General features: G+C 42.3%; 1 protein-coding gene across 9 annotated transcripts in view; it reads left to right on the top strand.

Moving 5' to 3' along the window:
* Positions 1-12,975, top strand: part of rtkna (rhotekin a) — a 58,071-nt gene that overhangs the window by 22,699 nt on the left and 22,397 nt on the right. Inside the window, exon 1 of one of the 9 annotated variants that reach the window (XM_042421737.1) lies at positions 6,951-7,508. The exons of the other annotated variants lie outside the window; for them this stretch is intronic. Coding sequence (XP_042277671.1) covers positions 7,482-7,508 — 27 coding nt within the window. The 5' untranslated portion in view covers positions 6,951-7,481. Of the gene's footprint in view, positions 1-6,950; positions 7,509-12,975 lie in introns of those variants that run through there. 9 annotated transcript variants of the gene reach the window in all.

Here is a 12,975-nt window from a genome sequence, read left to right as displayed (position 1 = left end):
CCTCAGCCATCTCTCCTAAGCCTTCCTCCCTCCCCGCCAACCTCAGGTCTACTGACTCCAAAACATCTGGCTCCCCATCTCACGTCTGCACCCCAACATTCCCCCTAACCCCTGGATTTTTACAACAGTGCCGTGACCCCCTTACACCTCGGTCCTCACCCCATCCATCGCCCATGCAGCAGTTAAGAGGAGGCAGCGCAGGTCTGAATAGGCATTCTGTGTGAGCAGGAACCAGTTAGATGGCGCGGCCTGAGCCAGTTTCCTTTTGAAAAACAGCAAGCGTGAGCCAGGAGAGTGAGAAGGAGAAAATACCAAGCCAAACTGTGAGGTGCTGTTATTGGAACATCAACCTGACTCCCTACACTTTCCCAATTTGATTCTTTTTTTGTCATTCGCTTCCCTCTCCGCGCTATCTCTGCCTGAAACTACTTGATAAATTCCCTCTGCTGTTCTCCTGTCTCTCTGCCTCTATCTCCGCTTTCAGCACTTATTTCCACACTCTTTTATCTCAGCCTTCAGCGTCACCTTTTGTTAATCTTCTCCACTCTTTCTACTTTCACCTGCGCACACACAAAGACACTTTGGTTTTAGCAGTTTATGCAGATTTTCTTTTCCTTTTTTTTTTTTTTTTTTGCAACTGCAAGGAAAATTGGAGCCACTTAAGCCATTTGAACTGAGACTGCAGGCGTAATTCAAATCAGCCCAGATTGGATTAAAGCTGTGTTTGAGCTGTGGTGTCAACAAGCTCACAAGTCACAGTTTTCAAGTGGAGATATAAATTTTGTATTTCTTTGTAAAACATGTAATTAAAAAACATCTGAACGTGTTCTGGAGATGCAGCTGGTAGTGCAGGCTGTTTAATCAGATGGTTGTCTTTGAAACTGTGTGCGAACGCACATTGGGTTGAAACGAGCATTTGGTAATTTGTTTAATTGAGCCCGTAGAAGTTGCTTTTGTGTTTGTCCATATGGATGCAGTTTATGCTCATGTCTTTTTGATCTACTTGTGTGCTCTCCAGCTTGTGAGATAAAGTCTGCACAGTGTACATGACTGTGTGCAAGTTTACGGTTCATGCAGTGACTTTATTGATTTGTGTGTCTTTGATGAGGTCTATATACAGTACGTGTGGGAGATTAATGTGTGCATGAATAAATTCTGTCTATTTCTGTGTGTTTATCTCACTCCCTCTGATTTTCTACATCTCTTTATTATCCCTACCGACACCATGCCAAGCGAGTGCCCTGGAACAGAGAGTAGGTGGAAGTCAGAGAGGCAGAGGACAAGTACGAAGCAAGAGCTGTCTAAACAAACAATTACAGCCATTAAAACATTCCCTAGCGCACATTCCCATGAAGTGGATAGCATCACTAGCATTGCAGTGACCCTGAGGATTATGTCTTTTGGGGCAGTGTTTGCAATGTGCGTGTCAGCAACGCACCAAAGTGTCTTATTGAATCACTGCACGCTGCAGGATCCTTGGCCACTGAGTTCCTGGGTGTATGTGTGTGTGTGTGTGTCACTGGTGAGTGTGTGTTTAGCAGGTGGACTCTGTCAGCATTTGGAGGGCTGCCGTCTGACCATCTTAGGGTCCGTTCTGCTTTCATCAAGGGCAAGAGAGAATCTCACCTCCCTTTGAGACATGATGTAATGACACTATTATTGTCTCTGTCTCCATGTGTCTGTGAGAGACGCAGTAACATCACAGAATTGATTGTTTTAATGTTGATAATATTTGAATCGTACGAAACTGATCAAGCTGAACAGGTGGCCTCACACTGTCAGTAGTAGGCTTTGAGTACAGGAAGGCAGGACTAGGACTAAGTTACTTCTGTTGGTGAGGGCTTAGCCTTGAGAAGATGGATGACTGTGCTGTTAAGGAAAGTCTAAATGCCAAAGGCGAACTGTCAAAAGGGGGGAATTCCAGAGTTTGTAGGCAGGTCAGCAGGAGCTGGAGCTTAAGGCTGAGGTAGGTCTGAGGGCCAAGGCTGCTGAAAGGGGCCTCTTGTTGTGGTGCGAGGTGTTGAGAGGCATGACTGAGCTGTTCCATCCCCAAACAACACCCCTTCCTCAAAAAAAAAAAACAGACACTGTCTCACCATGATGAGATCAGTGGAACAAACTCTCCAGCTAGATGATGTCATGTTTGGGACTTAGGGGTCAAGAGCTCAGGGTCACATTAGGAGAAGCCGCATGTGTGTCTGTGTGAGAACCAGTGTGTGCTACACCCTTTTTTGCACACTGAACTTGACTGTTAATGTGCGAATGTATTGTAGTGGTACCATCTTTTGTTCCCTCTGCTGTCTCATTGCACGCACACACCTTTGACTCTGTTACCCTCTGTATCCTCCTGCCCCCCCCCCCCCCCCCCCCCCCCCCATTAGTGAAGCTATTAAAAAAAAAGCTTGTAAATCCTCCTCAGGTTGACTACACCTTCTCAGAGTTGACGGGTGTCCATATGTTAGAATGTGTTTCTAATCTTGTCTTCACTAGGAGATGAAAAGGTTAATCCATCTTATCTTTGTTTGGATGGACTAAGGAAACTAGACAGGGATTTCTATTGGTCCCGAGGAGAAGCATGCCTCAATATGATTGGCTGAGACAGATAGCTAACCGGCCTGAAGACCCTCGTTAACCCCCGCTACACCAAGCACCCCTGAAACAGTGTGTCATTGGTCAGTATGTCACTGGACACAGCATGTCTGTTAGTTGTTATGTAACTACACGTGTAAGTTTATTGAGGCACTATTTTAGGACCACATAAAGACACACAAACAGCTCATGCACTCACAGTTGGCGACCACAGCTGTTACTGAGATCCATCGAGATTGACAGTCGGGATATATATAGCTTCGCATATGATTGCTGTTGATTTGACTTGCATAATACTGTGGTATAGGTTGCAATACCTGCATATCACTGGTGACAGCAGTGTCTCATGATTTTGTTCATTAGGTTTTTCATGTTGCAGCCGTTGATATCGTTATTGTGATAATGAATGAAGATAAGGTATCCTACACACAGTTTTTGTAACTATACTTGCAGGCCGGTTAAGGAGCATGCTTCTACTAAGTATGTAAACCACACTGCCACTCCTAATTCAAGGTGTGTCCCCTTTTATATGTTAAAAGCTTTAATCAGTTTGTGATGCTGATGTCATGTCTGTTTGGTGACAGTCCCTGGCTCACTCACTGCATACTTGTGGTTAGACAATAGTCAGGTCGTTGGCCTTTTGGCAGCACCTCAGGCTGCTTTAGGACACTGGGAGGGAAGCAGGTCATTACATGTCTCTTGCATAAGACAAAAGCGTATAATAACATGGACACAGTCCAGCGATGACAATGAGGAGAGGGAAGTTAATGATCCTGTTTCATTGTGTATGTAGATGTTGCTATGCCCCCTAATGGCCATTAGGGGGTTGAGGGTGTCTCTTTGCAGGATAAGTTCACTATTCCTCAAGTCTTTCTTAAAACAATGATCAACTGAGTCAATCAATTGAAACAGGTTTTGCTCCCTGTAACCATTCCTCCTGTTCATACTGACCGTTAGATGATCCCCTCCACATGCACTTACAAGTAATGAGAGACAAAATCAGTAGTCCTCTTTTTTTCAAAACATGGATTATGTCTGAGTTAGTCAAATAAATCTTCCGAGGTTAGTCTTTTTAGTAAAAAAAAAAAATCCCTCTGTCTAGATGAACAGTGTTTTCTTGATCAGCTGCAGTGGATCATAATGCACATTCAAAGTGCATTATGAAGGGATCTCTTAATGGCCATGTATGAACAGGAGGAATGAACCTATCCTTTAATAGTAGTGATTAAAAAGTAAGAAATAAGATAAATAAATGACACATTTACGCACAATATGGCTGCACTATTTAAAAAATTATTGCAGTTAAATCATTGTAGCAGTGGGTGGCCCAAATTGACTTAATATTTAATTCCTATAATTTTCTGTTATTGATACCACTTTCTGGCCTATCAATTAGATACACACTGTTAATTCAAACAGTGCCAATTTTGACCAACATGTTATTTTTTATTTTAAAGTGTCTGTACACTTCAGTATATTGCTATTCCCTCATACGGCACTGTTTAGCTAGATAATATCAGAGTTTGTCAATATCATGCAGCCATAACAGGACGAATGTTCTAAAAATATCATCCAAAAGAGAACAAGAAGAAAGTTATCACACTTTTATTTTTTGACTGTTATTCTCTGCATCTCGCAGTAAAGCAGTTTCAGCTTATCCGTGTGCTCCAGTGCTTCCTCTGGGTCAGTCCATGTGAAATTGCCCAGGGACCGTTCTTAAAACAAAGAACTGTGGAAAAAAAGTGAGTAAAGTATATGAACGAGAGCCTGTCTCTCAACAACTACTGTCAACAAAGGCGCCTAATTCAAATCTGCACAACCAAGAAATGTGAATTTTTGGTAAGCTTATTTACTGCTTAGTTACTCCTCCAGGCCACGCTAGGAGTTAAGATTTCACCCTTATTCTTACAAATTGAACAGAAATGGTACGGAAAGATGTTCTGCGATAAGAAACATGGCTGCAAACAGCGTTTATATCTACAGTAGGAAGGAAGAGGTCTTGAGGATGTGTAGTGTAGCAACAGTAGCAGCAGAAGAGGAAGAGAAATGCCTGTTTAGGAACAGCACTCTTGTCAGTGAGTCAATAGGAAGTGCTCGAGACTCCGAGGGAGAGGGCTGAGTAGGTTAGTCTGACTGGAGGAATGTCCTCTCTTCCTGTGAAATGCAGTGTAATGACACTGAATGATGATATCATTCATTCAGCTGAACCCTCTGACTCATTCATCATGGGAAAACTGAAGCTAATTCTGTGTGTCTAAATATTCACAAAATCAGTATGTTGTTTGGTCAATACCATATTCCTATTTAACAGGTGGATTGTTTAATTCAGTGCCGTTTTGCCTGTTTATGCCTCTGTTAGCATTGTCTCTCACATGTGTTGTTCTCTGAAGTGAACTGTGAGTGCAAATGTGTCTCTTGACAGCACTTCTCTGGCCGGCTCCCTGGCGCAGCTACTTGCTGATGAAACCTTAATCTGATTAACTGTAGGATATTTACAGCTCCAAGTCCTGTGTTATCAAGGCTCATCTTGTTTTTGCTGCACACGTCTATTCACCCAGAGAGATGAGCAAAGACAGAGAGATTTGTGTAAGAGGGTTGAAGGCAATTTTTAAATACCCTATGACTTTGCTAACATTCTTGCCAGTGTTTGAAGCGTCCGCCCTCTGCCCCCGCAGCGAAGTGAGTGCCATGATGAAGCTTCCCCTCCCGTGTTCATACGGCGAGATGCACAGATGTATTAGTGCACCGTTGAAACGGACTGTGTCGCTCTGTTGCTTTTAGCCAAGGCTGCCCACAGACTGACTTTCTCCTCCTCCATCTTGATCCTCCTACATGTCATCTGCTGCCTCTCTGGACTGTATATTCTCAACTCACCCACAAACAACACACAACAAAACAAGTGTTGTTGTTTTTGTCTTCCGTCACTGAGATATTATCCATTTTGCTCTGCTGACATTTAGGAAAATGCTAAAACATTAAGAAAAAAAAGGGTGGAACATTGTTTAATGTTTTACAGTTATTTCCTGCAGAAGTATATTTTCATAACGTTCTCCTTGTGTTTGAAAAATATGTCCTGGACTGTCCATTATTAGTTTTCCAGTGCGGATTTCCTGGAGCCCAACTCTCAAGACAGCTGATTCCCTCTAACCCCTGTTTATTCACACACTTAATTCTAGCCAGGCTCATCTGTGTTTTCCGTTTCCACCTGCCCACAAATCACTCTCATACATCACCATTTGACAAGGCGACAGGCTCCGCTGCACAACAACTTGCCAGTGCACTCACATGGGCCAAGCAGAGGCAGGCACAGAGGGAGACAAATGAAGATTTATATTTTGCCTTGAATGATAAGTTGTTCTGTTAGTAGAATTACATAAATATGTATCAACTTGAGGCTGCTGGTCAATATTATTTTGTGGTGTCTTGATACTGAAACATATTTTCTCCTCTTTTGAGTATCAATTGAGTATCTTTTACGTAAATTGAGAGTATAATTATGATTATGCAGCTGCAGCTAAATTAACTTTAAGTATGCTGGTGGTATAGTGCCACCATATTGCACTCATTGCCTTTTTCTTTTATAGAATTACTTACTTATCCCTGTGCTAATCTTATAGGGACTTCAAATATGCCACGCATGCAGTAGAGGGTTCATAGAGATCTATAAGTCCTCTGTGGGATCAGTAGGAAGATGTCTCACCATTACTTGCAGCTGCATCTCAACAGCAGGTTTTGCTGCTTCTAAAATTGGCGCACAAAGAACACTTCACACTCTCTGTGTACTCAATAATAGTATGCATCTTTTCTATATTTACAAATGCAATGAAATAACGGTTTTCTTAGACATACTGTATTTCAACAGCTTATTTGAATCTTAGCAGCAAATAGAAACATGTGGGGGGGAAAAAGGGATGTTTTGCCTGTTACTGCTCAGTGCACAGCAACATATTGACTGGTGGCTTGTGAAAAAAGTTGAGTCATAACTTAAAAAAAGAAAAAAAACATCTTTTTCCACTGTGGGCGGTGTAGGCACAGGCCTCCCATTTTACTGACACACTTGCAGCCCACTTCAAACTGGCCAAACTCTGGGTTGCCAAATGCTTCTTATGCCAATTTCTCCCAAATAGCTTTAGACGGTGCGTCCCCATTTTTTTTACATTTTTTTGGAGGGATCTCGGGAACCCATGGGACAGTGAGGCAGTGAATGTGTCTGAGTACTGCAGGGGACTGAGAGAGAAGAAACCACTGAGTAAAACATCATCATCCTTTCATAATATGACAGTAAGATGAGACTCTTCCTAAAATTGCTGCCAACGCCCCTAGGATGCTCTTTAAGGACCCCTGGAGGTCCTTGAACACCGCTTTGAGAGTCACAGTCTTAAATGACAATTCACTCTCCTCTGCTTGTGCGCAGATTAGGCACACACGCATACGCACCCGCCTCCTCAGAAACGGCTCTCGGTTGGTCCATCACTCGGTCAGTCTCTATCCTCCCTTGTGCTGCTGGTGTGCGTGTGTATGTGTGTGTATATGTGTGTGTGAGTCCGGACTGGAGCTCTTGAGCTACTAGGACGACGACAATCACGATGATGATGATAAAGACAACACAGAGAGAGCTTCAAGCACATGATCGCTATCGTCCCCAAATTGCCAAGTGCCGGGTTTGTGTTTTCTGCGCGGACCGCAGAGATCCTTAACAACTTCTGAGGTCAATCACGGCAGATGTTTTCTGTGGATATGTCATTTTACCCATAAATGGAGTCGCCTCAAATGGAAATCTGAGTAAAGGTATATCACGCTGTGTGGGGGACGTTGTGCGGACTCTGGTGTTGCGTAAAGCGCCCGTGCTGCCAGTTTTGGAGAGTTGGGAAGCGGAGTCCTGCTCTGTCAACATGATGAACAACTCAAACAATCAAAGGGTAAGGTTTGTTTTTGTGTCCAAACGATTATTTCCCGAAAGATTTAGAGCACTTTTAAGTTTGAGCCGAAACGGAAAATGTCAGTCAGCTGTAATAGGCTGCGCGCCATACTCAAGGTTAATTCGTCACCGTCAAGTCACGTAGACTTCCTACGATCCTCCAATGAGCCACAGTTCAGCAGCTTTGGTGACATGTCCCATTGGGACCGCTATTGACTGAAACGAAGCTTCTCTGATCATGGGTTGTTAACTCTGTTTGGAGACACGCAACGCTAGTATTGTAAAACCTGGCATTTTAAAGTTGCCTTGCTTTAAAATGCCTCTTAAATGCCTGCCTTGCATTCCTGGTGTAACATAATCAGGAGCTATATTGCATCAGTAAGGAAGGCCTATTTATTAGAAGTATCAAATTTTAACTTTTAGAGTTGGTTCGTGCTGCTCTTTACCCCACTATGTTTATTTTTAAGTGGAAGAAGATTGATAGTAGATGAACAAGTTCTAAAAGATTCATTTACCAGAGTAAATTGTTTAATCGGTGTATGAAATGATTTGTCAGATAATTTACCCCATGCCCTGCAAGTTAGTAACTTGTCCTAATAATCACGAAATGTTTAAATTGCTAGATTTTGAGAGGAGTTTGGTTGTAATATATCCCTAATTGTGCTTAATCGATACATTAATTACATTTCTGTAGGCTTAACAACCCATTTAATAATAATGGCAACTAATTTATTTTGTTCATCAATAAATAACACTCTTTATGGCTCTCTCTGTGCTGCACATGTGGGTCGCAGAGGTAAACGGTGACATTAATAGGGGGTAGTAACTCTTCAATCTCATGTTGTCTGACAGCACTGTGGCGTATCAGCCAGCCTCTCAGAGTGGGAACAATGTGACAACTGTGGGATATTACTGCAGTAATGACTTACATCTCCCAGTCATCAACCTCTCCCCTCTCTTGTGAATAAATCTTTCCTAAACGCCTTGAGTTGGCAGCACAGGAATAGCCATACTGAATTGAACTCTGGAATATGAAAAAAACATGTCAGAATATTTTGATTTTCATCACTTTTCCCAGAGCAATAAAAAGAAATTAAAACCCCATGGTTTTCACATGAAAGCTGTTTGGCCCTCTGGATAGCAGTCCACAAAACAGAGAAATGTGTAGCATGCATTCATGTGTCTATTTCCGGAAGCAGTTCACCATGCTCTCCACTGAAGCAGCATGGCCAAACCTCATAAAAGTGTTGAAAAGAAAGGACAGCTACCAAAGAATGTTTTCTTCACCATGCTATCCCCCTTAGAGCAGTGGCTGGAGAGCTTGAGCATGTGTGACAGGCAGTCATTCTGGTTTCTTACTTTGAGTACGTTTGACCAACAGACTGGTAGCTCTGACCACCTCCTATAATCAACTTTCCTATGGTTCACTGAAAATCTATCCACGCACAGATTAACCAGACAACTGGCTGCACCTCTGTCTGTTGATTTTCTTCACTCTACTTAATGACAGGCTGCTTCCTGATGCACGACGGAGACTGGGAGTTACAATTTTTGTCGCATGTTGATTTAAAAGGTCACCTGCATCAGCATCGGTCAGGAATTGAAAGAGCAAGACAGATGTGATCTTTCTATTCCTGGAATACAGCCTGTGCATGTGTGTGTGTATGTGTGTGTGTCTGTATCCGTGTGTGTGTGTGTGTATACAGTGCAGAGAAAGCTCAAAGCATGTGGTGTGTGTTCATTTTTTTCCCTACTACTGTTACAACCACAGCCATCTTTGATCATTAGTGGTTAAAAGGTCACTGATGTGCTAGAGCATCCCCTCTGTGTTACCACACAGCATCCAGTCTACAATGACACAGTGCTGCTTGCTGCATACTTTAAGTCCCATTTTGTTCATTGCATGCTGCAGCTAAATGGACTTGTTTGCTGTTAAATGCATTCCTACTGGGGCTTTTCTGTGCGTTTGCAATTCTACAAGCAGGCAAAAAAAAAAGTCAGCATCCTGTGTCAGTTCATTGGTCATGGAATCCTCCGGCCCTTGTCTTACAATCAATAACCACTTACTGCAGAGAAGCTGCAGCCAAGTCTCTGTCTGTCCAGCCAGCTTTCTGTCTCTCCTCTGCTTGTATCTTTCTCTCTCTTCCCCTTCTCTCTCTTCCTTCCCCAGCCTTCATTCACCTCTGCAGTCACGTGCATGTGTTATTTTTTTCCCTCTGCCCGTGCTCTGTGCTGCTGAGTGTCTGCAGTAGAGGTCATTCTGCTTCCTCTGCTGATATTGTCCATTGCTTTTTCCCACAAGGAGGCTGCTGGGACTGAGATAGGTAGGACTTCCTTAGCCAGAGAAACACAGGGGGAAACTGCAACGCATTACTCTACATACTGTATGACATGACAGCAGCTATGCAGGAGGAGGGGGCGGGGGTTGAATTGGACTTTGTTTTGTGTGTCTCCTTGAGCCAGTTGTCTAAGGAAAAGTGTGAAAAATGAGCCACTTATGTACTGCTCCTCCACAATATTGCTTCTCCGCCCACCCAATTATAGATGTTTTAACTGCAACTTATTCATGAACTCTCCTTTTCTCCTTTTCTCTGGGGGTTTCTTACTTTCTCATAGTGTCTCTTTCCAGCTCCTCCAAGCTTTGGATTCTGGCCTCATGACTCAAACACATGCTAAACTAAGCCAGTTCAAAAACGTCCCTGACATACTATGGCAGAACTCTCTTAGCAATGTTCTGTCCTTTTCCCCCCTCTCCTTTTAGAAGCAAGTGTTGTGGCAGGCGGAGGGGAAGAGTTCTCAATGGCTTTGTCCTAACGTGAGCACCTCAACATGAAAGGAAGAGAGAGTGAGAGACTGACATGGGGCGATAGGACAGATAGGGTAGATGCAGGAGGACATATCTGTGTATGATGTACAGGATACAGTGATGGTCTGGTTTGATGACGCTGATGAAGTAGATCGGGATCGGAGTGATGGACAGAACAAAGACAGGCGGATAAACAGACAGACAGACAATTAGAGAGGAGTGATGACCTGGTGATGCACAAGGAGATTGTGAAGGGATTGATGGTCATGAAGGAGAGAGCTCAGTCCCACAGACAGATAATCAGACAAGCAGCTAATGCCAAGCTGCTGCCAGCGGATCACAATCAGACCCAGTCCACGTCTAGCTGTCATGTGTATCTGAGGAAGCAGATGCTGAGCTGTCAGAAATTTATACAGGGCTGTTTGACAGGCTGTTTAATACCTGCTACCTGTTGTATATGTGTGTGTGTGCGCATGTGTTTACCTTCATTTTACGCTGCATCTGCGCTGCCAATCCATGATTAGGTTATGTTTGTTTAGCGGAATTGTTCTTATCCAATATAAGCGAAGCTACAAAAATCATGTACAGACACATACACACACTTGATCTGTGGAAATGTAACATCATGGATAATCCATCTAGGCTACCCTTTATCCTGCTCCCGTGCCCTTCTGATGAAATGCTGGCATGGCCGTATTGAATCGATAATAATGATATCAAAGACACAGCTTTACAATCCCTCAAATACACGCACACATTCTCTGCACACATCATGCTGCTCACATGATACATCGGTGTGGAAGGGGGATAGATTACGAAGACAGAAAGGGTTGTGGGTGTACAGCATGTGTGACAGAGGATACAAAATAGCTTGTGGATTTGCTTGGCAAGAGAATGTTTAAGGGGTGTGGTGCACACTGACTCCTTTGCAATTTGCTGCTGTCACAATGAAACATGTTTACCCACATTTATTTATCTCTTCTGTGTGTGCATGTGTGTCTGTTCATTTGGTGGCTGACTGCAGTAGAGCCTTCATAAATACCACTACAGTGTATAGTCACTGTCCGTGTGACCTTTGTTCTGCATTTGCTTCACAGTGGAAAAACTTGATTGCTATAGGTCAGTTTTGATATTTTTAGACTAATGTGGCTAGTAAAACAATTTTTTTAAAGCATATTTATCCTCTAGAAATTAGAATTTTCAGAGGCAAAAATTATGTTTACCCTGTTGCACTACCTGTTACATTTCTGGGTGGAAAAGCTCTTTGAAACAGAATTTAAACCCACAAGGGAGAGTGAGCCTCTCTCCTTTCAAAGAGAATAACACTTTTTGCTGCTTTTACTGGCTGTAGTTGTGACCATGGAGGAGCCATCATCACTATTGCGTGCAGATTAGATGACTGCAGGCAAAAACAAGCATTTGATATTTAATAAAAGGCCAGTACTGGTTCAATATATTGATCTCACCTTAATGAAAACATGCTAGAATATTGTCTGTGTAAAGGGTTTATATGTTTGTTGTGTCCCTTGTTTATCTATCTTATGTTTATTGATGCTTTTTACTAATTTCCTCACAATCTGACCATGTGAGACCCAGACTAGCACTGCATGTCTGCCTGCCTATGCTGCGATTATATGTCTGCAGATAGAGGCTGCGTACTGTCTGTTCTGTTGTGGGTAAATAAATATTATGTTGAACTAGTTGTACTTCCATAAAATTTCCTGTTTGCACAGCCTCTCCCAAGTAACAGCAAGTATAATAAACTCCTATCTTAATTTAGGCATCTTCCTCACAGTTTTCAAGACTTAAATGGTAAAACCTCTCATCAAGGAATCCAATCTAGATTACTCAAAGCTAAACAATTACTACCCATTTTCTAATCTACCTTTCCAGGGTAAACTTTTAGAGAAAATTGTTTTTAATCAATTACTTGTTCATCTAGTCAACAGTGGCATTTTAGAAAAGCTCCAATCTGGTTACTTAGCAAACCACAGCACAGAGACAGCCCTACTGAATGTTGTAAATGACCTGAGAATTATTTTGGATGCAAACAATGTGGCTGTCCTTCTCTTAGAACTCAGTGCAGCATTTTACACAGTCAACCACGAAATTTTAATTGACAGACTTGATAAATGGGCGGGTCTCTCTGACAGTGTTTTAGCTTGGTTTCAGTCTTGTTTAACTGACAGTTTTTTGTCACCCTGGGTGCTTATGTATCAGAGACTGATGTATTGAATATGGTATTCCTCAAAGAAGCATTCTCAGCTCAATTTTGTTTTCAGTATGTATGCTCCCACTTGGAAACATTCATAACCATCACCGTGTCAATTACCATTTTTATGCTGATGACACACAATTGTACATCGGTCTCGCCAAATGACCCCAATTCACTGCATGCTCTCATTGCCTGTCGCACTGACATTAATGTATGGATGGGTAAAAACTTTTTAAAACTAAATGAGGAAAAAACTGATATTCTTTTAAAAGGACCCAAAGCAGCAAGAGATAAAATGCACTCAACGCTCGTTGGTCTTAGCAAACAGATTAAAACACATATTACAAACTTGGAAGTGATTTTAGACTCAGATTTAAATTTTAATTCTCATTAAAACATCCTTTTTTCATCTTAGAAATATTGCCAAAGTCAGACCTTTTTTAACTC

Source organism: Thunnus maccoyii, chromosome 9, assembly GCF_910596095.1.
Source record: "Thunnus maccoyii chromosome 9, fThuMac1.1, whole genome shotgun sequence".
Lineage (NCBI taxonomy): Eukaryota > Metazoa > Chordata > Actinopteri > Scombriformes > Scombridae > Thunnus > Thunnus maccoyii.
Note: the sequence above shows the minus strand (reverse complement) of the source record. Positions and strands in the feature narration are given on the sequence as shown.